Source organism: Brassica oleracea, chromosome C8 (assembly GCF_000695525.1).
Source record: "Brassica oleracea var. oleracea cultivar TO1000 chromosome C8, BOL, whole genome shotgun sequence".
Taxonomy (NCBI): Eukaryota; Viridiplantae; Streptophyta; class Magnoliopsida; order Brassicales; family Brassicaceae; genus Brassica; species Brassica oleracea.
Window position 1 is genome coordinate 40020329 of NC_027755.1, and position 22118 is coordinate 40042446.

The following is a 22118-nucleotide window of genomic DNA, read 5'->3' on the forward strand; positions in this document are numbered from 1 at the left end:
TTAGGTACTTTAGATGTTACTAGAGATAAATTAGATATCGACTTTATGATAAGTCTCTGAGTGGAGGTTTCTTTTAACGTCTTTCGTTCTAGTGGAACTTATCTGAAGTATTTTCCTTTAGACGTAAAAGTGAAGTATCACTTTTTTTTTTTTTTTGCTGAAAAAGTATCACTTTAGAATGTTAATTCTGCAAAAGGGTTACGTATGTTATGTATCATAGTCTGATTCATTAAACTGGTCAAAGATTGCATCGTGTACCCTAGGGAGATTGTTTAGTTTGATTGGGCTCAATAAATGCTCCAAATGGTGCAAGTGTAACAGTATCACCTGATCAAATCATTAATACGTAACATTTTCTCAAATAATTTTTCTTGTACATTTGAACTATATATACATGTTTAAACACACAACCAATACTTGGTCTTTCAAGAATGTATTACACTGTATTATAATCTTTAATTGTTTCCCTCAAAAAAGGGATATACTAAAATGTTGCCAAGTGTTCGTATACCAAGTTGCGACCACGGAACTATTGACAATGATTATCTACTCAAATTCAATCGTGGCATCTCAATCTAGTCATGTAACCGAAGTTTTTAAGTTCCTTGCGCACCGCAGAAATGAATACGTTTGACTCATTTATTGACTAAACGTTTCAAAATATTCCTGTCTATGATATAGTATATTATATTGCCTTTATGTATATTATATAGTATATCCATATATATCATTGCCTTAATTTGTCTCACGTAGTACAGCTCAGATCATTTTTTTTTTCAATATGCTGGTGTTTCTTCTTTCTTTGGAAGCTATAATTGCTTTGAATTTCTTTTTAAACTAAAGAAGAAGAAAATGAAGTGTATAAAACAAAAGTGACCCACACGGTATTGAAAGACGAGTTGTTAACTAATGTTACACAGCCAATTTCCCACACAAAAGAAAATAGCTTCGAACTCTACACGGTGTGAATGTGTTTCGCAAAAAGCCACTCCACTCTTCGCCGTTCCATTCTCATTCTCGTTATCATTCCTTTTTTTCTACGGACAAAGTAAAAGCAGTAGAAAAAATAAAAGTAAACTGGTTTAGTGAACCGCAACCTTAAGCTAGCGTCGTCGTATTGATTCAGGTAGCGTAGGATCCTTCTAAGTGTTCCTGGATGGTACTAAATCACGTCGATGTATGTGGGGTTTGAAAATCTTTCGAAGTTAAAGTAATCACTTATTTGGATGATGATGAAAGTTGTACTTGAGCAAAAAAAAAAAAAAAAAAAAAAAAAAGACCCTTAAGCTAAACAAATAAGTCGTCATTTTGAATGGCACTGAACTTCAAGCTCTTTATTCCCTTGCTGTGGCCAACGCTTCAGCCACTGTGGTTAACACATGCGGCGTCCCAGGCCCACTCCAATTTTTTTTATTAACATAGTGTAGATTCAAATTTAAATAGTGTTCTAAAATGTGATAACATAAAATATTTAACAAGCTACTCAAATAAAAATGAATAAATTAATTAAAAAAATTTAAAGCAATGTTAATAATTTTCTTTTTGATAAACAGTTTTCTTAAATTAATAATTCGTCCATACAGAAGATAACAGAATCAAAGATAAATAGAAATGATTAAGTTTAGCTTAATCTACTGAAGCTTCTGAGAGTATCTCCAACCCACCTCTATATTTGCCTCTATAATAGCATTTAGAGATAAAATCATTCCAACTCTACTCTATTTCTACCTCTAAAATAGATATTGCTATTTTCACTTCTATATTTTTAGAGGAAGAAATAGCATTCCTCTATAATAGATGCATACTATTTTATTTACAAAATGATCCTTTAACTTTTTACTTTAACAATTATAACCAAAATAAATATTTTTTAGTAAAAATGTACTGTTTATATAAATATATAATCATACTTTTTATTTATATAATATTTTCTATAAAAATATTCAGTGTAAATAATATCATAATTTTATGAATATTACACTAAATTGGGTTGGTTTTCAACTTTCACAAATAAAATGTACTATTTGTAAAATTAGAAAAGAATATATCAAGAATATTCTTTTTTAGAGAAAAAAATAGAAGAATACATCGGAGACAAACTCATCTCTATTATAAAGTTTCTCTATTTTAGAAAAAAAAATATAGGAAAATACATTGGAGATGGTCTAAGAACGTATTTTAAAGAGAAAAATAGGGAAATACATTGGAGATGGTCTAAGAACGCAGAAGAAGCAAGAAGACAAAAGAGCTAAAAAATATTAGCCATGAAAGTGAGATACATGACCACCACGGCCACCTCGACCCCGCTTCCTTTTAATATTTTTAATATTACATCTAGACAAATAGAAGCAGGGCGACGAGCAATGACACGAAATATACGACGTGGTGGAAAAATTTGGGTACGTATATATCCAGACAAGCTATCCGCGGATCTTTTTAATGCTGGAATTAGACCTGCTATTAATGTAGGGATTTCTGTCTCGAGAGTAGGATCTGCCGTTCAAATTAAAGCTATGAAACAGGTAGCTGGAAAATTAAAATTGGAATTGGCTCAATTGGGTATTATGATGGCTCAATTGGCTCAATTGGCTCAATTGGCTAGGTAATATAATAGATTTTAACCGGCTAATTCTGAACAATATAATTACACCCATCAAAAGTGGCGGGTTTGGCTAGGTAACCTAATGGCAATGTATCGGACTGCAAATCCTGAAAAACTTCGATTCGCCCGGCCAACAGGCGGGCGGCGTGCTTATCTTGTGTGACAACACTACAGAGCGAGTGGCTCTTCTAAGCGGGCAGCTGTATGAAAACAGATTCTTTTTTCTATCAGAAGAACCAATCCCAGAAAAAAATTTCATTATATCATTTTCCCTTACGAATGAGCAGAAAAGGGAGGAGGAAAGAGGCCCTGGCGAACCGTCATAATCATCGAAGGTGGGTTGGGCTTCCTTTTATATAAAAATGATCGAGACCTCGCAAACAACAACGCTCCTTCCCCATATGGAGTTCAGAACCCAAAGGCTTTCGAAATGTCCGCTTCAACCCCGAGGAACGCCTCCCAAAAAAAAACAAAGTTGGCTTGACGAAATATTTTAAAAGTTGACAATTATAAGATCTAAATTTATATTTGCCCAGGGCCGTTATGGCACCGAGCCAGCCCTGATCACATGGATCAACATCAAGCCGACATATCTGCTGTGTGTGGTCTCCCTACATGCATCTTCAATACACTATCCAGAGGTGACGGCAATCTTGAACTCTAGCTCGAGAGAAGACACCAGGCTTCTCTATAGTCTCTAGCTAGATGGGGTTCTGTCATACTGCTTAACCTGAGGATGACAGTTGGAGCTCGTAATAAACACTTTACAAGAACTTAAGAAGTTAGGACCACCACACCACCAACAAAACCAATTGTCCTAGCCAGCGGAAAAAGCCCACAAACAACAAGAAACATCAAACCCAGAACCAAAAGGCTCATTTACCAAGCCCAAACCACAAAGTAAAAAGTTACATCAAAACCGAAACCAGAGATCTCAAAAAGACGCAATGGCTTATGAATATGGTTCCCTGAATGTTTTTTTTTTTCTTTTTTTTGTTTCCCTGAATGTTATTGCACCCACCAATGCTTAAGTTCATGAACTTTAGATGGTTTTCTAATTTGTTGATTTTGTTAGGATTAATCACTAGAGCAGGTTTAAAATTTGCAAAAAAACTTAGCACAAGAGATTTATGAGAGAAATTGGTTTATTAGAATGTTTTAACCAGCAAAAGCGCAACAGATGTGCGTCAAAATCACAACACCGCCTAAAAGAACACAAAACCACGAGTACATTAAGCAAACAAATGACAAAAGTTCAAATGCAATGCAAACTCTCCCACGACACACATGTCACAGCTTAAGCATCAGCAAACCTGCAACCAACAGAAGAATCATCAAACTCAGAATCATAACACCATTCAATTCACATTTACTTCCTATTCTGATTCAAATTCATAAGACAAGTACCCGAGCTCAGAAAGCTTCAAGTGTGCCTCAGCGTAATCAGCGAAAAGAACCCAAAGGCTTTCGAAATGTCCGCTTCAACCCCGAGGAACGCCTCCCAAAAAAAAACAAAGTTGGCTTGACGAAATATTTTAAAAGTTGACAATTATAAGATCTAAATTTATATTTGCCCAGGGCCGTTATGGCACCGAGCCAGCCCTGATCACATGGATCAACATCAAGCCGACATATCTGCTGTGTGTGGTCTCCCTACATGCATCTTCAATACACTATCCAGAGGTGACGGCAATCTTGAACTCTAGCTCGAGAGAAGACACCAGGCTTCTCTATAGTCTCTAGCTAGATGGGGTTCTGTCATACTGCTTAACCTGAGGATGACAGTTGGAGCTCGTAATAAACACTTTACAAGAACTTAAGAAGTTAGGACCACCACACCACCAACAAAACCAATTGTCCTAGCCAGCGGAAAAAGCCCACAAACAACAAGAAACATCAAACCCAGAACCAAAAGGCTCATTTACCAAGCCCAAACCACAAAGTAAAAAGTTACATCAAAACCGAAACCAGAGATCTCAAAAAGACGCAATGGCTTATGAATATGGTTCCCTGAATGTTTTTTTTTTTCTTTTTTTTGTTTCCCTGAATGTTATTGCACCCACCAATGCTTAAGTTCATGAACTTTAGATGGTTTTCTAATTTGTTGATTTTGTTAGGATTAATCACTAGAGCAGGTTTAAAATTTGCAAAAAAACTTAGCACAAGAGATTTATGAGAGAAATTGGTTTATTAGAATGTTTTAACCAGCAAAAGCGCAACAGATGTGCGTCAAAATCACAACACCGCCTAAAAGAACACAAAACCACGAGTACATTAAGCAAACAAATGACAAAAGTTCAAATGCAATGCAAACTCTCCCACGACACACATGTCACAGCTTAAGCATCAGCAAACCTGCAACCAACAGAAGAATCATCAAACTCAGAATCATAACACCATTCAATTCACATTTACTTCCTATTCTGATTCAAATTCATAAGACAAGTACCCGAGCTCAGAAAGCTTCAAGTGTGCCTCAGCGTAATCAGCGAAAAACGCTTCTTCATCCTGTTAACATTACAACAATCAAACATTAGTTCCAAACACCAACTCAATGAAAAGAAAAAGAGTTTAAGAGAGAAAGGATGCATACATCTGCGTATTTCTCAACAAGAGGACGGAACACAGGATCATCCAACAAAGCCTTGTCAGAGACAAGCTGAAGAAGACCTTCCTTCTCACCGCTCAAGAGCTCCCTGGTAAGATACATAATACACATTATCAGTTAATAAACATATCAGCATTGATTCCATGAATAAATCAAAACCTGTAAGATGGAGATACTCACTTGAAGTAAGAGTTGTCGAAAATAAGAGGGTTTGAAGTCCATGCACCTTCGAATCCAGACCTATCCTTGTGGCATCTTCCCTGTGATGCAATCATTTATTCATCAACGATTTGTAGATTGAAACCAAGAAAAAAAATTTCTTTCTAGTGATAATATACGAACCAGAGTGTGGGCGCCAGATAAAGCGACAATGTCCTTGTCAGATAAACCCATCTGCTTTGTAAACACCTGTCTCAAGTGGTCACATCCCTTTGTAGCATCAGGGAGACGTCCCTCTGGTGGTGGCTGAGGCTTGTCCTGAAACCAATATATAAATGTTAGTATTACAAAATAGGCATGCTGGTTCGGTTAGTTCGGATTATTCGGTCTGGATAGTTCAGTTTTCGGTTAGTTCGGTTCAATATAAATCTTGCCGAATTAACCCAAAATAAAGTTTCTTCGGTTTTCTAAAATCCTACCAAAGTTTTCGATTTCGGTTAAAATCTGGTTTAATTTTATTAAAATTTCGGATAAGATTCAAATAATTTCGGTTAAATTTGGTTTGTTCGGTTGGGTTTCCGAAAAGAAAACCAAAGTAACCAATTGCCGAACCGAACCAAAACCGAAGTTTTTACAAAACCTACCAAATTGAACCGAACTTCTAACTGAACAAAATTTCAGTTGATTCGGTGAGTTAGGTTCAAAATCCCAGGGCCTAATACAAAGCTACATTCTCATTAGTCTATCTCTACATTTTTCTCGATCCATCGAGAATACAAATCTAGATCAAAGACTAACCTCTCTTCCAGGGTGGAAAGGAATCTCAGGACCACCAGTAACCTCAACAGCCACAACACCAGCAAGCTGATGGAAATCAGCAAAGGAGATGGTAGGGAACTGCTCTCTGATAGGCTCCAACAACCTAAGAGCAATGTGGATCCCACTGTTAGCTCCATGACCTTGCTCAGCATCAAACCTCATCGTTCCAAAAGGACCACCAGTCCTTGACGCACAATCAAATGTTCCAGCAGAGTGCCATCTACAGTTTATAAGAAAGATTCAGACACAACCACACAGATACTATACTTGTCAAACAAAACCACGGTTTAGAGATTACTTACGCGAGACGGACCATGATAGGTGCACAGTTCTTCTCAGCGATCAAGCCTCTAAGCTTCCTCTTACACTTCTCAATAGCGTTCTGGTAATCTTCGGTCACCGTTGGGTAGCTCTTCGTCATCTTCGCTAAAATCTGAGATCCAAGCACAGATCAAATCAAATAAAAAAAAAACATAACTCAACACGACACGACCCTAACTACATCCGACCAATGATAGCTAGCGTTGACTAAAGTCAACGGAAGCAAAGAGATCGAAGATCTAGTATGATAAACACACATCTTTCAAACTCAGATCAAGCTAGTCATAACGATCATAAACGGAGAAGGGTTTTTGTTTCTACCTTTTGGGGAATTGGTGGCTGGCACGAGGTGAACACGAGTACTTTTTTGTCTGAAGCGTTGAGGAAACGGAAAGTACAGGAAAATATATAGGGTTCTTGTCTGAAGAGGAGGGACGTTCTATTATTAGATGCCGTTAGATAACGGGTATCGTGTGGTCAATATTAGTTAGCGTAATCGACGGTGAGGATTTAATGAAGGTTTAAAAATGGACGGTTGGATATTGGGGTTGGTGGAGTATAGGTGGGAAAAGAATAATATTCTATAGTCAAGAGTTTCTATTGGAGGGAAACATGCTTCCGTGTTTACGGGCCCACTAAAATATCAAAACGCGTCGGTTTTCGATTTTGTTGGCGAGTGAATTGACGACAATAGCCTCGGGGTGTGGAACATGCGGACATGTTCGTTAGTGGTTTTTTGGTTATTTCGGTTGTCAGAAGGTGTGAACGCGTTTCTCGCACAAGTAGATTCCATTGGACCAAAAGATAGGTTTTAAGGTTTCTGATTTCTCACCCGACACCCATCATTATTGGTTTATAAAGTTTTTAATTATGGGTCGGTTCGCTTTCGGTTTACTCTGGGTTAGAAGTCCTGAACCAGGTTCATTGATAACTTTTGTGTGTGGTTACTGAGGCTAAACTGTTAACTTTAGCTGCATGGTTGTGTGTGGTTTGGTTCTCGAATCATTATGCGCCAGAGCATTTGACCATTAAGTGTTTGTTTCAGTCCTTGGACACTTAAAATTGAGAAGTAGCGTTTCTCTAGTCTAGGCTGTTTCTTGAGGTTCATAAACATTTCACTCGCTGACTGAGGATGGACTAAGATATCTTGGAAGGCATGTGTCACGATGTTTGAACTTTAATGCACACAAGGGAGCTGTGACATTGAGGTTTGAGGATATTGAAATGTAAACTTAGTTTCATATCATTTTGGATTAGGACTTAGTTTTTTTTTTTTTTAACACAATTAGGACTTAATTTTGTTGTTGTTTTTAACGTTGGGATTCCATTAGAAATCTAAGTAACTGTGAAAATAAGTGAGCTAGGGACACATTGACCCACGAGTATAGAGCTTTTACTTAGTTATGTAGAAGTCGGCATAACGTCGAATAGTAACTCTGATTCAAATTTCAAAAATTAAATAGAAAGTTGTTGTCCATATTTGGCCCACCAAAAGCAAAAGGTGCCACCATTTTCCCTCCTCTACTCCTACTTTGTCTTTTATATAAGGCAACAGCTAGCAGCTACTTGAGTGATGAAACAGTCTCAAAACTTGTCTTGAATCCGAGTTCTTACAAAGCAGAGATGGAGAACATGGAAGATGGAGGAATCTTGACATACAATGGTAGATATGTTATGTATAACGTACTCGGTAACCTTTTTGAGCTCTCTTCAAAATACATTCCTCCTATTCAACCTGTGGGTCGAGGTGCCTATGGTATTGTCTGGTAAGTTTTTTATCTTTCTTTTTCATTCTTGTAGCCAATCTTTTTCTTCATACCTTTTGTTCTGGTTTTCAGCTGTGCTACAAACTCAGAGACAAACGAAGAGGTTGCTATAAAGAAGATAGCAAACGCTTTTGACAACAGAGTTGATGCTAAAAGAACTCTCCGGGAGATCAAACTCCTTTGCCACATGGATCACGATAATGTAATCTCTTTTTGACTAATACGATTTCATTTATAGTTGAAGTATCATGTTTATAATGCTACACAGGTTATCAAAATGAAAGATATAATCGAGCCACCAGAGAAATATAGGTTTGAAGATGTGTATATCGTTTATGAATTAATGGATACTGATTTGCACCAGATCATAAGATCTAGTCAAACTCTGACCGATGACCATTGTCAGGTTAGTGTTCCTAAACTATACTGATGGCCAGTGACAGATTTATAATCAGAGCATGAGCATTTTAGCTGCCGATATATGAAGAATCAAACTGAAATGATCAAAAACGAAACCGGAACAGAACTCTCAAATACCCGAAAAGTTCCTATACTCATATATCCAAAATATTCATACTGGAACCGAACAAATACCCGAATATGCATAAATATTAATTATATATACATGTAAAATAACCAAATATATATATGTCGTTTTTAAAATTATAGTAAAATATATATAAGTATTTGAAAAAAAAACTAATTATCCAAACTATCTGAAAGTATTTAAAGATTTTTATCCAAAATATCTGAAAGAACTTGAATTATCCGACTTTTTAATTCATATCATCTGAATTACCTGATATTTGACCCAAATATCCGATATTTTATCTGAATTATCAGTGATGATCAGTGACACATTTACAATCGGAGCTATAATGTGGGCACATTATATTTTCTACCATTTGAAATTGTTATTATGTATTTTTTTTTCCTAGTTCTTCCTTTACCAAATTTTGAGAGGCTTGAAGTACATACACTCTGCGAATGTACTACACCGTGACTTGAAACCGAGCAACTTGGTTCTAAACACGAGTTGTGATCTTAAAATATGTGATTTTGGGCTTGCAAGAACGTCAACAGAGACAGACATGATGACAGAATATGTAGTAACAAGATGGTACCGTGCACCTGAATTGCTTCTCAACTGCTCGGAATACACAGGAGCTATTGATATATGGTCTGTTGGTTGCATTTTCATGGAGATACTCAGAAGAGAAACGCTTTTCCCTGGTAAGGATTATGTTCAACAGCTGAAACTTATCACTGAGGTAAACACTTGGAAACAGATTATCGTTTTATTATGTGTTTGTGTGTGTGTTAAATGCATTTCTCTGTTCATATCTTTAGCTCTTAGGTTCACCAGAGGACTCTGATCTTGACTTCTTGAGAAGTGATAATGCGCGAAAGTACTTAAGAAATCTCCCACGTGTTCAAAAACAATCATTCAGAGAAAAGTTCCCTGACATTTCACCAATGGCTTTAGATCTTGCTGAGAAGATGCTTGTTTTTGATCCTTCCAAACGCATCACAGGTGCGTTTTGTTAATGTTTGGATGCTATAAATGGAAAGGATCTGTAAGTAAAGTTTTAAATACTAACCAGATGTTTAAATGTGAAAGTGGAGGAAGCATTGAAGCATCCTTATTTGGCTAGTCTCCATGAGATCAATGAAGAACCAACGTGTCCTTCTCCTTTTAGCTTTGACTTTGAGGAGACAACTTTGGATGAACAAGACATCAAGGAACTTATCTGGAGAGAGTCTTTACACTTCAAGAATAAGCAATCTCCCATGATTCAAGACCCTTAAAGGCTGATTAAATGTTTTGGAACAAGTGAAAATAGCTGGTAAAATTCTATAGTGTGTGTTTTGTTTGATGATGATTGTGCAAGCCAACGAAAGTGAGAAGTTTTTGTGTGTTATATATGCATTTACTAAAACGTTATACACATCAATTCATGTTAAAATTGATGAAGCAGAGCAGCTGCATCCTATAAATTTTAAAAAATTAATGTAATTGTTTTATAAATAAATAAATTAAATTGATGGTATAGAAGATTTTTTGTGATAAGCTATTTTATTAAAAAAAGATTTTATTCATGCAACTTGCTCTGTTTTAGTATATACTATGTCAATCTATGCAGGAAAGTAATATTCTGGCTGTGTATACTATTTGGTGATTTGGTATATAATTTATAAATTGGAAAAAAACATGCAAGTCAACATCATATATATATATATATATATATATTATGAACAAACGTAAAAATATCTAGTTATGAAACCGTGTTGCTACAAAAAGTCAAAGACGTCTTAGTTTTATGAATGCCTGTTCCAAAAGTTAATCATCATTATCTTTGCAGAGCCATATATAAATATTCCAATAGACTATATGTTGCTTTCTTAATTAAATAAATTGAGCTGCCAAAATAATTTCTGATGTAAACTATCTTCTTAACGTTTCAAACAAATGTAGGAAGCATCTAGATCGAAGTAAGAAACTAATTTAAACTTTTCTAATTTCACCTCAACGTTGATTAAAAAATTGAGATGATATTAATACAGTCCAAGTCTTAATCAAAGATCAAGAATTGACTAGAGTTTTATATGCTGAACTGATCAACAATTACGATTAGGGAGATGATCAATATCGTTATACTTATACCCTTACATAGATTGACAGACGTATTCACAGTTGTTGACGTTGTTTTTTTTTTTTTGATAAACTCTATCGGCTGATCTGGTAGGCTCCGGGAGGAACGCACTTAGTGATACAGAGTGAATTAGCCCGAAAGCGTACCACACTGCCTGACCCGAGTTTGGAATACCTTCCGACTAATGTCAGGGAGTGAACCAATCATCTGTTATGACCCACCATGTAAACCATTTGGACCGAAGCCCAAGCCCCAGACTGATAATTTAGTTTCCAAGGAGAATCGAACCCAAAACTGACGTGGATACACACCAAACCCTAAAAAATTATCGCTAGGCTACCACCACTCGGTCGTTGTTGACGTTGTTGTCATATCAACTTATCAATTGCGTGTTTCTGTACGTAAATATGGTGGATAAAGTCATCAAATCATGTCCATATGTTGTTTTCAGTGTTTGAACAAAGAAAAAAATGTTGTTGCGAGTGTTGTTTTGTTTGACATGTATTTTTGTTGGTATATGTTTTTTTCACGGAAGAACAATTACGTACGATCGATACACTGCATACACAGCACTATAGATTACATTAGAAATCCACACCAGAATAGGATGTACCAAGAAAAGCTGATTATGGTTTCCGTATAAACCAATAGTAATATGACAATATATGCTTTACGTATGATTTTTCTTTTGGTGGTAAAATGAGCTTTACGTATGTTCGTTGGACGTAGGTGAAGATGTGGAGGATAAAATTATTAATCAAGATGTGACAAAATCAGTCACTCAAATCCATGCATGGCTCAGTTTTTTATCTAAAAAGAAAAAACAATCCATAGCTCAGTGGCCACGTCAGATTGACGGTGGTCAGTTTCGAACCGCCGGGAGCAGACGACAAACTAACGTTGACCAAACTCAAACTATTATGTGACTTTCGTGGCGCCACTTCAACATTTGCCGCACGTTTCTCTAGTGCTCAAGAAAGAAGCGTGCGTTTGTCTTGACGTGGCTTATTCAAATAGAGGTGTATTATAATGGTCCCATGAACCTCGTCGTAGCTGATAATTCTCCGTTTATTACACTATAAATATAAAAAAAAGACAGAGCTTTCTTTCTCTGTTTGTCACTAAAAAAGCTCTCTCTTTATCTCTCCTCCTTTTTCGCAATTCTTCTTTCTTCCTTCGCTTTTTTTTGTCACTCTTCTCTTCATTTCAGGTGTTGGGTTTCTGATTTTCCGACGAGGAAGAGCAAGGGAAGATTAAAAGAACAATCTTTCTATGATGGGTTGTTTCGGCCGCAGTGAGAAACCGAGCAAACGATCGGAGACCAACAAAGGGAGAAACAAGGATACTCTGAGAAATAAGAACACCATCGGCTGTAGCAGCATCACTAACAAGCGAGATGATCAGACTCACCCCTGTTCAGGTGCAGAGTGACGTCTACCTCTCTTTTTTTTACTCTGCTCCGGGAGCTCTTTTGTATTTGTTGAACTGGTCATGGTTTTAATAATATGGTTCGACCGGATCAAATCTAGTTTAATAATCTCCTTTAATATATTTGTAGTTAATAAATTTAAAAGTAATGTTAGTAAAAATTGATACACAATTTAAAATATAAATGAATTTAAAATATAAAATATTATAAATATTAAAGGAATAATATCATTATAAATATTATTCCTAAAATATGGATGATTTATAGATTTTTGATAGTTAATGATTTTTATCAGTTTAATAACTATGAAATTCAATCCGGCTACATGAATCGAACCGATTATTAGATCAAATCTGGTTATGTAATCGGTTCATGGTCAAATTCGGTTTAACCACCGGGTTGGTCATCTGTATTGTCTATATGTTCGGATGCATGTTGCCATATTACGTTAGGTTTTGTGTTCTCGTGGAGGGGACACATGTCAAAATTGTTTTATTTTTATTTTGAGCCTTGCTGCCTTTGGTATTCGAATCTTTAGTTGGTTTGTATTCTCACCGTATCTATTATAGTTTGTCACATGACAACTGGTTAATTGATTCTTTCCATGTGTTATAGATTCGTTAAAAGTCAGTCCATATCGAGATGTAAACAATGGAGTTGGTAAGGCGGAGGATCAGCTAGCTCTTGACGCGAAGCGTTTGAATCTAAATAACCAAGCCACGGGGAAGAAACCACAGACTTTTACATTCCAAGAACTTGCAGCTGCCACAGGGAACTTCAGTTCGGATTGTTTTCTTGGCGAAGGAGGGTTTGGCAAAGTTTTCAAGGGAAAACTCGAGAAACTCGATCAGGTACTCCCACTAGTGTGAACGAAACTTCTCTTATATCTGTGATTCTCAGAGTTCTGAACAGTATGGAGTGTTCTTGCTAGGTTGTTGCTATCAAGCAACTCGACCGTAACGGGCCTCAAGGAATCAGGGAGTTTGTGGTTGAGGTATTGACATTAAGTCTTGCTGACCATCCCAACCTCGTGAAGCTTATAGGGTTTTGCGCTGAGGGTGATCAGAGACTATTGGTCTACGAGTACATGCCTCTAGGATCTCTTGAAGACCATCTACACGGTATGTTCTAACTCAACTTTGTTGCTAAAAATCTGTGAATTTGACTCTTTTAGTATATTTTTTTACTGTTTACAGATCTCCCTCCTGGTCAAAAACCACTTGACTGGAACACTCGGATGAAAATAGCAGCTGGTGCAGCAAGAGGTCTGGAGTATCTTCACGATAGAATGAAGCCACCTGTGATCTACCGGGACCTCAAGTGCTCGAATATCTTGCTTGGTGAAGACTACCAACCAAAGCTATCAGACTTTGGGCTGGCGAAAGTTGGACCAAGCGGGGATAAAACACATGTCTCCACAAGGGTTATGGGAACGTACGGATACTGTGCTCCTGACTACGCTATGACGGGGCAGCTCACGTTTAAATCCGATATATACAGTTTTGGAGTAGTCCTTCTGGAGCTTATCACTGGAAGGAAAGCAATTGATACTACAAAACCGCGTAAAGATCAGAACTTGGTCGGATGGGTATGTTCTTTCTCTTAGCTGCTTCTCTCAATGATCTTTGCTGAGACAACAACACCTAGGGCTGGGACTTTGAACCAAACCAAACCAAAATTTTCGGTTAGTCAGGTTATGATTTTGGTAGGATTTTTTATAAAAAAATTGTTTTTCGGCAATCGGTTACTTTGTTTTTTTAAGTTATGACCAAACCATAACAAATACTGAACCGAACTAATCGAACTAACCAAATTTTAAACCGAACTAATCGAAATTAACCGAATTTATCCAAAATTAACAAAATTAAACTTGTTTTAACCGAAATGAGAAAGTTCGGTAGGATTTTCAAAAACCAAATAAACCGAATACCAAACCGAATTTTATTTCGGGTTAATTCGGTAAAGCTGTGTTGAACCGAACTAACTGAACTACCCGAACTCGCATGCCTAACAACAACGCTCATTTTGTTCTTTACAGGCACGACCGTTGTTTAAAGACAGGAGGAACTTCCCGAAAATGGTTGACCCGCAGCTTCAGGGACAATACCCTGGGAGAGGATTGTACCAAGCACTTGCAATATCAGCAATGTGTGTTCAAGAGCAGCCGAGCATGAGGCCTGTTGTATCCGATGTAGTGTCGGCTCTCAACTTCTTAGCCTCTTCTAAATATGATCCAACCAGCCCTAGCAGCAGCAGCAGCAGGAGGAGGAACACTTATAGAGATGATGAAGAGAAAAGACGGGACCTCTCGAAAGAAACAGAATCTGAAGGAAATCAAATCAAGTTTTTGGCTTCACCAAGACAAATGGTGGACACATGCATGTATAAAAATACAAAACAGTAAGATTTTTAACATCTCTATTGTTTGGATCTACACCTTGACTCGGCTTCTGTTGTATGTGTATATAGCATGAGTCTATAGAACAAACAATTTTTACTATGAAACCAAAAACAAAAAGATATACACTTTGCAAGTTCTCCCGCGCAAAGCCGTTAGAGAGCTGAACGAATAACCATTTCGCTATGCCCGGTGAGTTTTCAAGGGATACGGAGTTTGCGGTTTATAATGCAAAAAATAAACACCAAACATGGTTTTACAGAAACTTGCATATAGCTACCGAACAAACATTTTCTACTGCCAGACATAATCAATAAACCAGTTCCAAAGGACAAATATCAATTATTCTTCGTCTTCTTGAATGCTATTTGTTACTAATTAACCCCTAATGCGAATTGGCTCAAAAGCTTGCTGCTCGGTTGACAAAAGAAGTAAGCACAAGGGGATCACATAGCATTGACCATTCTCTTCATCTCGGCTGATCTTCTGGGGTCGGGTTCTTCAATCGCCCTCTCTGTCAGCACATGCTTTATGCGGCACATTGATCTCCTCACCTATTATGAGAGATTCACACAACCTTGAATTTCACCAATAATAATAATATCCTCCAATGGTAATAAATAACCGAGGATATGTTTTTCAGAAGGTTCAAGAGAGACCACAGCCATTCTCCTCGAGATTATTTTCATAAAATAAAACCATTCATCAATTTGTCAACAAATTAAGAGCCACGGCCAGATTTGTAGTAGTAGTACCTTAGGAATGCGTTCGGGGTTAGGAAACATCATGTTCTGAGCTTGAAGCATCTGACGCTGAGTCATCAACATGTTCTTCTCTTTGAGAAGAACGTACCACAGCTTCTGAAGATCATCCCATGACTTGAGCCGCAGCTCCGATGCTTTCCATCCTCGACCTAACACACCAAACATGGTTACAAATCTAATTAAACAAAAATCGTTATATCTAAATATTCAGATTATACAAAGAAAAGATAAATTACTTCCTCACTTAGTTCATTTCATGAACAATCCCACAAAACCGTAGACAAAATGATATACTCAAACTACTTTGTAAGAACATAAACAGAAAGCAGCTACTTCAATGGAGAGACAAGGAAAGGAACTAACCGTAGACAACAGGTTTATCTTCGTCCTGGCTTCTATCGAACTCAAAGAACTCTTCCAGAGGGTTCTTAGCAATCCTAGCAGTCGAAGCAGCAGCAGCTCCTGCTGCAGTACTTGACTCCGATCTCGTCGATGCAGCCACCGCCAAGAACCTCCTCCCGATAAATCTCGTGAGAAACATCGTTATAACGACGGCGACGATCACGGCCACAGAGAAATGGAAACCCTCCTCGGCGTTTTTCGAAGGCAAGGTATATTTAGGGCCCAATACGAACTTTTGGTGATATATGAGCCCAACACAGGCCCAATAAGGTTGGTATATCGAAGGAAAATGAAATCCACGTCATCGATCCGTTCTATTACTCTTAAAGATGTAGCAGCCAATCAACGATCGGCATGTAAAGCACGCGGATCGTCTCTGTTTTATATATTCACTTACATTCACCAGTCTTTGGCATATCATCAATCTCTCCGATCGATTTACAGGTATCGTCTCCTTCTTCTTCTTCCTCGTGTTTCTGCAATCATCCGACTCGTTTCGCAGATTTCATATTTCGAATTCGATTGTCAATTGATTAGGATTTTGGTTTTGGTTCTTCAGATCTTTGAAAACTTAGCGAGGAGATATGTCGGGAAGAGGAAAAGGAGGGAAAGGATTGGGAAAGGGAGGAGCGAAGAGGCACAGGAAGGTGCTTAGGGATAACATCCAAGGTATCACCAAGCCTGCCATCCGTCGTCTTGCTCGCAGAGGCGGTGTCAAGCGTATTAGCGGTTTGATCTACGAGGAGACAAGAGGAGTCCTCAAGATCTTTCTCGAGAATGTCATCCGCGACGCTGTTACATACACCGAGCACGCTAGGAGGAAGACTGTTACGGCTATGGATGTGGTTTACGCGTTGAAGAGGCAAGGACGCACTCTCTACGGTTTCGGCGGTTAATCAAAGATTGGGATTAAATGTTACGGTTATCTGGGAATCAATTTGATTAGTGAAAAGTAAAACAATGAGTTAGCTTTTATGCTATGTCTTGTAGCCAATGTGATCTTCATGTAGCTAAATCGATTCTTAAATGAAAGAGTGTTTGATCTCTATTATCTCAAATTCTGTTTAGGCTGGCCCTGACAGTGTTTGACCAGTGTTTTGATTCAGGTTACAAACTCGGAGCATATTTCATTGATCATTACACTTACGGTTACTTTTACTTGAACAGTTTTTGTATACTCGCGTTAAATGATCAATGAACTATGCTCTGAGTTTGTAACCTGAATCAAAACACTCGTCAAGCTACTCTAGAGAATAACCATATTGTTCTATTATTGATTCAAAAAGCATAACTACAATATACGATGAGATTGAAACATTCATCTTTCCATTACAGTCTTTGTCCTGGAAAACCCCATGTTGACGAACCAAAATGAGATCCAAGTCGCAAACATTTTTATCAATCAAAAAGATATCGTTTGGAAAATTTAAAATAACCAACAACGCTGACTTTGAGTTAAGCAACAAAGTGAATATTTCAGCTAAAACTAGAGTGTCTTAAATAAATAATATGCCTTCGTTTATAATCTTCCTACTCCGTCTTTTGCTTCGCAGAGGGAGTGCGAGGTGAGTACCGATAACCACTGGTCAACCTCCCTACAAACTTGAGAACTTCATCTATCAGAATCACAGGAAGCGACACAGCCAACACCAGCAGCCACTCGTTCAAACTCAGCGGCACAATCCCAAACACCTGCGCCAAGAACGGCACGTACAGTATCACAAAATGCAGCCCAAAGGACACCGCCATCGCCAAGAGCAGCCACGGGTTCACCCACGGCGGCATCGTCACAAGGCTCCCGTCCTCCGAGAGCGCGTTCAGTGAGTTGAACATCTCAATAGCCACCAACACCGAGAGGGAGAGCGTGGACGCTTTGATCTTCCCCAGGTGGAAGTACTCGCACGGGTTTGACTCGAAGGAGAATGTCTGAGAGCCGGCTGTGAAAGGAGAGACTTTGAAGCCTTCCCATGATGAGCACTGCCCCCAGTGAGCTAGCTGTGAGTAGCTCACAAGGCTGTGACCGTCTTGGCTCAGGTCTATGCCCATGAAGCTGCTGTGTGTGTACCATATGATGAATACTCCCACCGTCGCTACTCCCACGTACATACCAATCACCTGTAGACAAGTTAACCCACATTATTAATCAAGAGTTTAAAAAACAAGTGAGAAGAATGTGTGTGTTGCTTGCTGCATACCAGATAGCGGAAGAGGATCCAGGCGGTGATAAGCGAGTCATCGCTTCTGCGAGGAGGCTTCTTCATGATATCCTTGTCAGGGGGATTGAATCCCAAAGCCGTAGCTGGAGGACCGTCTGTTACGAGATTCACCCACAGAAGCTGAACTGGGATCATGCCTTCTGGGATTCCAAGTGCAGCTGTCAAGAATATTGATGCAACCTCACCAATGTTGGAAGAGATCATGTACCTTTTTTTATTCATCATCATATAGTCAGAGATTGAAAGGATCAGTATATGTTACTACATAACTCGAGCCTTTCTATAAAAAGTAACTAACAGAAGACTCACCTGATGAAAGCCTTCATGTTGTTATAGATGGACCTGCCTTCACCAACAGCTGCCACAATAGTGCTGAAGTTATCATCTGCTAACACCATGTCTGATGCCTCCTTTGCTACCTGCAAGAAATAACCTCAGAGCTTTAGAAAGCTGATAGAGCCATAATCATCCCGTTTCATAAAACCGAAATAAAATCGTTCTTGCAGAAGAGAGGAGAGAGACATGTACCTCCGTGCCAGAGATACCCATAGCCACACCTATATCAGCCAACTTAAGTGCAGGAGCATCATTGACTCCATCTCCAGTCATGGCAACCACTTCTCCATCTTCTTTGAGCAACCTAACAATCTCTTGCTTGTGCTTTGGTTCAGCTCTAGAGAACAAGAGCCCTCCACTTTGCCTCAGATGATTCTTCTGATCTTTAACATCCATAAACTCTTTTCCAGTCAAGCTTCTTGTGGAGATATCTTCATCTGCCTCAAACACTCCAATCTCACGACAGATTGCTTCCGCGGTGCTCTTGTTGTCTCCAGTTATGACCATGACTCGGATACCTGCTGTTCTGCAGTCTGCAATGGCTTGACGCACCTCTTTCCTCGGAGGATCCTTCAAAAAACATCGAAAAATTTAGAGCATGAATAAATGACCAAAGAAGAAACAAGAAGGAACTAAAACTCACCCTTAGACCAACAAAGCCAACAAATGTTAGATTGGACTCAATAGAAGAGTAATTAATTGGGTTGAGAAGTTGCTGGTGAGCAGGATGGTCTTCACTGCCATCATAAGTAGCGAAGTCTGATGGAACATCAGAGTAGGCGAATCCGAGACACCTTAATGCACTCATGGACATATCATGTAGGCTTTGTAGAATAAGGTCCCTTGAGTACTGGTCAAGCTCTTGAGTTGAACCATCAAGTAACTGAATATGCGTACTCCTTTCCAATACATTCTCAACGGCACCCTGCACAAAAAAATCAAAACCGGTCTCTTAGTAGCTGAAGACAAAGGATTCTTTCAACTAAAGCAGAAGCCACATAGAATGATAGAACAGACCTTGACCAGTAACAGTTTCGTTCCTGAGCTGGAATCCACCATAACTCCCATTGATTTCCTGTCTCGGTCAAACTCAAGAGTGGCAATCCGTTGCTCTAGTTCACTCCATAACCGACAACAACCTTCAGTAATGTAAATAAAAGGTTATATACAGGAGTTTCTTGTATCTGAAAAACTGTGGAAAACATGAGAAACAAATATAACTAAATAGACATACGTAAGACATCACCATTAGCCAAAGATGAGGCTTTATTAGCTCCTTCTGGGAACCCCATTTTCTCAACCAAAACCTGCTCAAGGAAACAAACGCCAATTAGATTAACACTTGACAGCCTTTGAAGCTTGAAATCAAAGAGCAGAAGAAGTATACTTAGTAGACTGTTATACCTTCAAAGCTGCCTCAGTAGGCATGCCCCTAGCAACAAACTGATTCTCAGATTGCTCAACATTCGCATCATTACAAATAGCAGCAATTTTGGCAATCATCTGAAGATTTGTATCCATCCTACCCACAGGCCAATCTTCAATCTTCCCATCTCGAGGATCAAAAGAAGTCCCCTCAACATTAAAAGACCGAAGAGTCCCAACTCTAGAACCCATAGCAACAAGCTTCGAAACAGCCATCTGATTAGTCGTCAAAGTCCCAGTTTTATCAGAGCATATCACAGTTGTGCAGCCAAGCGTCTCCACACTAGGCAACTTCCTAACCAGAGCGTTCTTCTGAGCCATCTTCCGCGTCCCAAGAGCCAAGCAAGTCGTAATAACCGCTGGAAGACCTTCCGGAATAGCAGCAACGGCCAACGCAACAGCAATCTCGAAGTAGTACGTGCATTTCTCGAAGGAGAACTTAAAGTTTCTCGGCCAGCCGTCGACGTACTCCCAGGAGAGAAAGTATTTCACGTTAATGAGCCAAACCAACGCGCAGATTAAACCAATGATCATCGTCAGCGCTTCTCCGAACTCGTTGAGCTTCTTCTTCAGAGGAGTGTCTTCCTCGTGCTGCGAAGCTTCTTGAATCTGCGAATGCACCCTCCCGATCTCGGTACTCATCCCAGTGTGAGTAACCAAACAAACACAGCTCCCGTTAACAACCGTCGTCCCTGCAAACACGATACATTTCTTCCCCTGAATATCTGCATTCTCCTCCACAGCCTTGGTAGTCTTACTAACCGCCTCGCTCTCTCCCGTCAAAGACCCTTGCTCAACTCTCAGCGTCGAACTAACCAAACCCACAACACGCATATCCGCAGGGACCTTATCACCCACCCTGAGCTCCACAACATCACCAGGAACAAGCTCCTTAGCAGGCAAGCAAGACACTTTAACACCATCACGCATCACAGTCGCTTGCTGAGACTGAATCTCCTTCAAAGCCTCCAAGGCCTTCTCAGCATTCGTCTCTTGCCAGATCCCAACAATGGCATTCACAATCAAGATCAAGAAGATCACAAGCGGCTCAACAAAAGCAGTGATCCCCATCTCCCCGCCTTCATCACCATCAACAAAGGCTAACACAAACGAAACAACAGCGGCGGCCAAGAGAATACGAACCAAAGTATCATTAAACTGCTCCAGAATCAACTTCAAAAGCGATGTCCCCTCAGGCTTCTCCAACTCGTTCAAACCGTAGATCTGATGACGTGTCAACACCTCGCCGCGACTTAACCCTCTCTCAACGCTAACACCGAAGTGCTCTTCGCATTCTCTAACGTCTTTGCCCCAAGCGGGGAAAGTATCGAACTTTAACGGTTCTGAGCCGTTAGATTGCTTATTCCCCAAGTCTTCTTCACCTCCTTTCCCCATCAGATCGGTAACTGAAATTGAATTGAATAAAGGATCGGACTTTGAAGGAAAGATAACAACAGAGAGACGTAAGAGATCGCGACACTCACCAGAATCGGAGATCGCGACGCTCCTCTCCAGATACTTCTCTTCTTCTACGGGGCAATTGAAAAATTAGTATATTCTTTTCCGAGTTTAATGGCTTGTTCAAGTTGAACACGATCTCCATAAGTTTATTTTGCAGTTAAGCCCTTGTATTCTCTCCTGATTCTTTTTTACTTTACTTAAGGGGCAATTGTTTTTTTTGGGGGGTGTTATGTTAATATGGATAAGCTTTTCTTAGCGTAGTGTGTAGGTATACGATTTGTAGTGCGAATATTTTGCTTTTCAGGGAATGGGTTCTGCCACGTCGTTTTAACACGTGGGGAGTTTTTATTTGTTGAAGGAAATAACAAGTTGCTTTTCGAAAGTAATGTGAGATTTTTTTTTTTTTTTGGGACGAAATAATGTGAGAAAAGTTTTTTTCCCTGATTTTCCAAGTTGAACTTGAATGGATAAATGCTATAAATAAAGTAAAATAATTTTTAAAATGTTTAACCATTAATATTGATCCTTTATATACTAAATTGCAAGTCAATTCACCAATCAAAATTTGCCACATAATTTATATTTACAAAATTTAAAAATAATTAAAATGTCAAAAACTGTCTCTCACGTATCCCATTATCCATAATTCTTCTCCTTCCACAAACGGTTTTTCCTGCTCCTATATATTTGTAAACTTCGGTAGACAAATGGAAGCAAAGTCTCGATCAAAAGTAAATAGATTAGGAAAAAATTACACT

The 22118-nt window shown here is 38.8% G+C and overlaps 6 protein-coding genes and 1 long non-coding RNA gene across 10 annotated transcripts; 3 read left to right on the top strand and 4 right to left on the bottom strand.

The window, feature by feature from the left end:
- Positions 1 to 3729: 3729 nt before the first annotated feature.
- LOC106307223 lies at positions 3730 to 4060 on the bottom strand. The gene is made up of 2 exons (XR_001263292.1): positions 4010 to 4060; positions 3730 to 3915 (listed from the first exon to the last, which is right to left on the bottom strand). It is a non-coding gene; the product is annotated as an uncharacterized LOC106307223 (long non-coding RNA).
- A 711-nt stretch (positions 4061 to 4771) lies between these two features.
- LOC106307224 (L-ascorbate peroxidase 1, cytosolic) lies at positions 4772 to 6942 on the bottom strand. The gene is made up of 8 exons (XM_013744119.1): positions 6831 to 6942; positions 6491 to 6621; positions 6168 to 6408; positions 5553 to 5687; positions 5391 to 5470; positions 5196 to 5298; positions 5052 to 5110; positions 4772 to 4957 (listed from the first exon to the last, which is right to left on the bottom strand). Exons 2-8 carry the CDS (start codon positions 6607 to 6609, stop codon positions 4942 to 4944), a joined length of 753 nt encoding a protein of 250 aa, XP_013599573.1. The 5' UTR covers positions 6610 to 6621; positions 6831 to 6942; the 3' UTR covers positions 4772 to 4941.
- A 1156-nt stretch (positions 6943 to 8098) lies between these two features.
- Positions 8099 to 10277, top strand: LOC106309748 (mitogen-activated protein kinase 13). The gene is made up of 6 exons (XM_013746864.1): positions 8099 to 8275; positions 8348 to 8477; positions 8544 to 8681; positions 9214 to 9546; positions 9626 to 9809; positions 9897 to 10277. Exons 1-6 carry the CDS (start codon positions 8133 to 8135, stop codon positions 10082 to 10084), a joined length of 1116 nt encoding a protein of 371 aa, XP_013602318.1. The 5' UTR covers positions 8099 to 8132; the 3' UTR covers positions 10085 to 10277.
- A 1777-nt stretch (positions 10278 to 12054) lies between these two features.
- On the top strand, positions 12055 to 15188 carry LOC106312260 (probable serine/threonine-protein kinase RLCKVII). The gene is made up of 5 exons (XM_013749712.1): positions 12055 to 12349; positions 12974 to 13209; positions 13290 to 13479; positions 13555 to 13946; positions 14397 to 15188. Exons 1-5 carry the CDS (start codon positions 12202 to 12204, stop codon positions 14760 to 14762), a joined length of 1332 nt encoding a protein of 443 aa, XP_013605166.1. The 5' UTR covers positions 12055 to 12201; the 3' UTR covers positions 14763 to 15188.
- On the bottom strand, positions 14992 to 16127 carry LOC106312262 (39S ribosomal protein L47, mitochondrial-like). Its single transcript, XM_013749713.1, has 3 exons — positions 15884 to 16127; positions 15512 to 15669; positions 14992 to 15310 (listed from the first exon to the last, which is right to left on the bottom strand). Exons 1-3 carry the CDS (start codon positions 16059 to 16061, stop codon positions 15203 to 15205), a joined length of 444 nt encoding a protein of 147 aa, XP_013605167.1. The 5' UTR covers positions 16062 to 16127; the 3' UTR covers positions 14992 to 15202.
- An 8-nt stretch (positions 16128 to 16135) lies between these two features.
- On the top strand, positions 16136 to 16970 carry LOC106312263 (histone H4). The gene is made up of 2 exons (XM_013749714.1): positions 16136 to 16366; positions 16482 to 16970. The coding sequence occupies exon 2, from the start codon at positions 16507 to 16509 to the stop codon at positions 16816 to 16818; it is 312 nt and encodes a 103-aa protein (XP_013605168.1). The 5' UTR covers positions 16136 to 16366; positions 16482 to 16506; the 3' UTR covers positions 16819 to 16970.
- A 256-nt stretch (positions 16971 to 17226) lies between these two features.
- LOC106311731 (calcium-transporting ATPase 4, endoplasmic reticulum-type) lies at positions 17227 to 21480 on the bottom strand. Of its 4 annotated transcripts, none has more exons than XM_013749004.1 (9): positions 21384 to 21480; positions 19879 to 21311; positions 19721 to 19781; positions 19492 to 19613; positions 19118 to 19399; positions 18667 to 19044; positions 18448 to 18557; positions 18118 to 18346; positions 17227 to 18037 (listed from the first exon to the last, which is right to left on the bottom strand). In XM_013749004.1, the coding sequence occupies exons 2-9, from the start codon at positions 21292 to 21294 to the stop codon at positions 17453 to 17455; spliced, it is 3183 nt and encodes a 1060-aa protein (XP_013604458.1). In that variant the 5' UTR covers positions 21295 to 21311; positions 21384 to 21480; the 3' UTR covers positions 17227 to 17452. The 4 variants fall into 4 exon arrangements, with proteins under 4 accessions (XP_013604458.1, XP_013604457.1, XP_013604456.1 ...); XM_013749002.1 differs by having other exon boundaries at positions 17453 to 18037; positions 19709 to 19781; positions 19879 to 21305; XM_013749001.1 differs by having other exon boundaries at positions 17453 to 18037; positions 19709 to 19781.
- Positions 21481 to 22118: the final 638 nt, after the last annotated feature.

Excerpts from the sequence above, each read along its gene's own strand:
- LOC106307224 (XM_013744119.1), bottom strand. The coding sequence starts at position 6,609 with ATGACGAAGAGCTACCCAACGGTGACCGAAGATTACCAGAACGCTATT. Across the intron at positions 6,409-6,490 it reads CCTATCATGGTCCGTCTCGC|ATGGCACTCTGCTGGAACAT; the intron begins GTAAGTAATCTC and ends TATAAACTGTAG. Across the intron at positions 5,299-5,390 it reads TTCGACAACTCTTACTTCAA|GGAGCTCTTGAGCGGTGAGA; the intron begins GTGAGTATCTCC and ends GTATCTTACCAG.
- LOC106309748 (XM_013746864.1), top strand. The coding sequence starts at position 8,133 with ATGGAGAACATGGAAGATGGAGGAATCTTGACATACAATGGTAGATAT. Across the intron at positions 8,276-8,347 it reads GGTGCCTATGGTATTGTCTG|CTGTGCTACAAACTCAGAGA; the intron begins GTAAGTTTTTTA and ends TCTGGTTTTCAG. Across the intron at positions 9,810-9,896 it reads TCCTTCCAAACGCATCACAG|TGGAGGAAGCATTGAAGCAT; the intron begins GTGCGTTTTGTT and ends TAAATGTGAAAG.
- LOC106312260 (XM_013749712.1), top strand. The coding sequence starts at position 12,202 with ATGATGGGTTGTTTCGGCCGCAGTGAGAAACCGAGCAAACGATCGGAG. Across the intron at positions 13,210-13,289 it reads AACTCGAGAAACTCGATCAG|GTTGTTGCTATCAAGCAACT; the intron begins GTACTCCCACTA and ends TGTTCTTGCTAG. Across the intron at positions 13,947-14,396 it reads ATCAGAACTTGGTCGGATGG|GCACGACCGTTGTTTAAAGA; the intron begins GTATGTTCTTTC and ends TGTTCTTTACAG.
- LOC106312262 (XM_013749713.1), bottom strand. The coding sequence starts at position 16,061 with ATGTTTCTCACGAGATTTATCGGGAGGAGGTTCTTGGCGGTGGCTGCA. Across the intron at positions 15,670-15,883 it reads AGATAAACCTGTTGTCTACG|GTCGAGGATGGAAAGCATCG; the intron begins GTTAGTTCCTTT and ends TTGGTGTGTTAG. Across the intron at positions 15,311-15,511 it reads ACCCCGAACGCATTCCTAAG|GTGAGGAGATCAATGTGCCG; the intron begins GTACTACTACTA and ends CTCTCATAATAG.
- LOC106312263 (XM_013749714.1), top strand. The coding sequence starts at position 16,507 with ATGTCGGGAAGAGGAAAAGGAGGGAAAGGATTGGGAAAGGGAGGAGCG.
- LOC106311731 (XM_013749003.1), bottom strand. The coding sequence starts at position 21,294 with ATGGGGAAAGGAGGTGAAGAAGACTTGGGGAATAAGCAATCTAACGGC. Across the intron at positions 19,614-19,708 it reads GGCTAATGGTGATGTCTTAC|GTTGTTGTCGGTTATGGAGT; the intron begins GTATGTCTATTT and ends ACATTACTGAAG. Across the intron at positions 18,038-18,117 it reads GGATCCTCTTCCGCTATCTG|GTGATTGGTATGTACGTGGG; the intron begins GTATGCAGCAAG and ends ACTTGTCTACAG.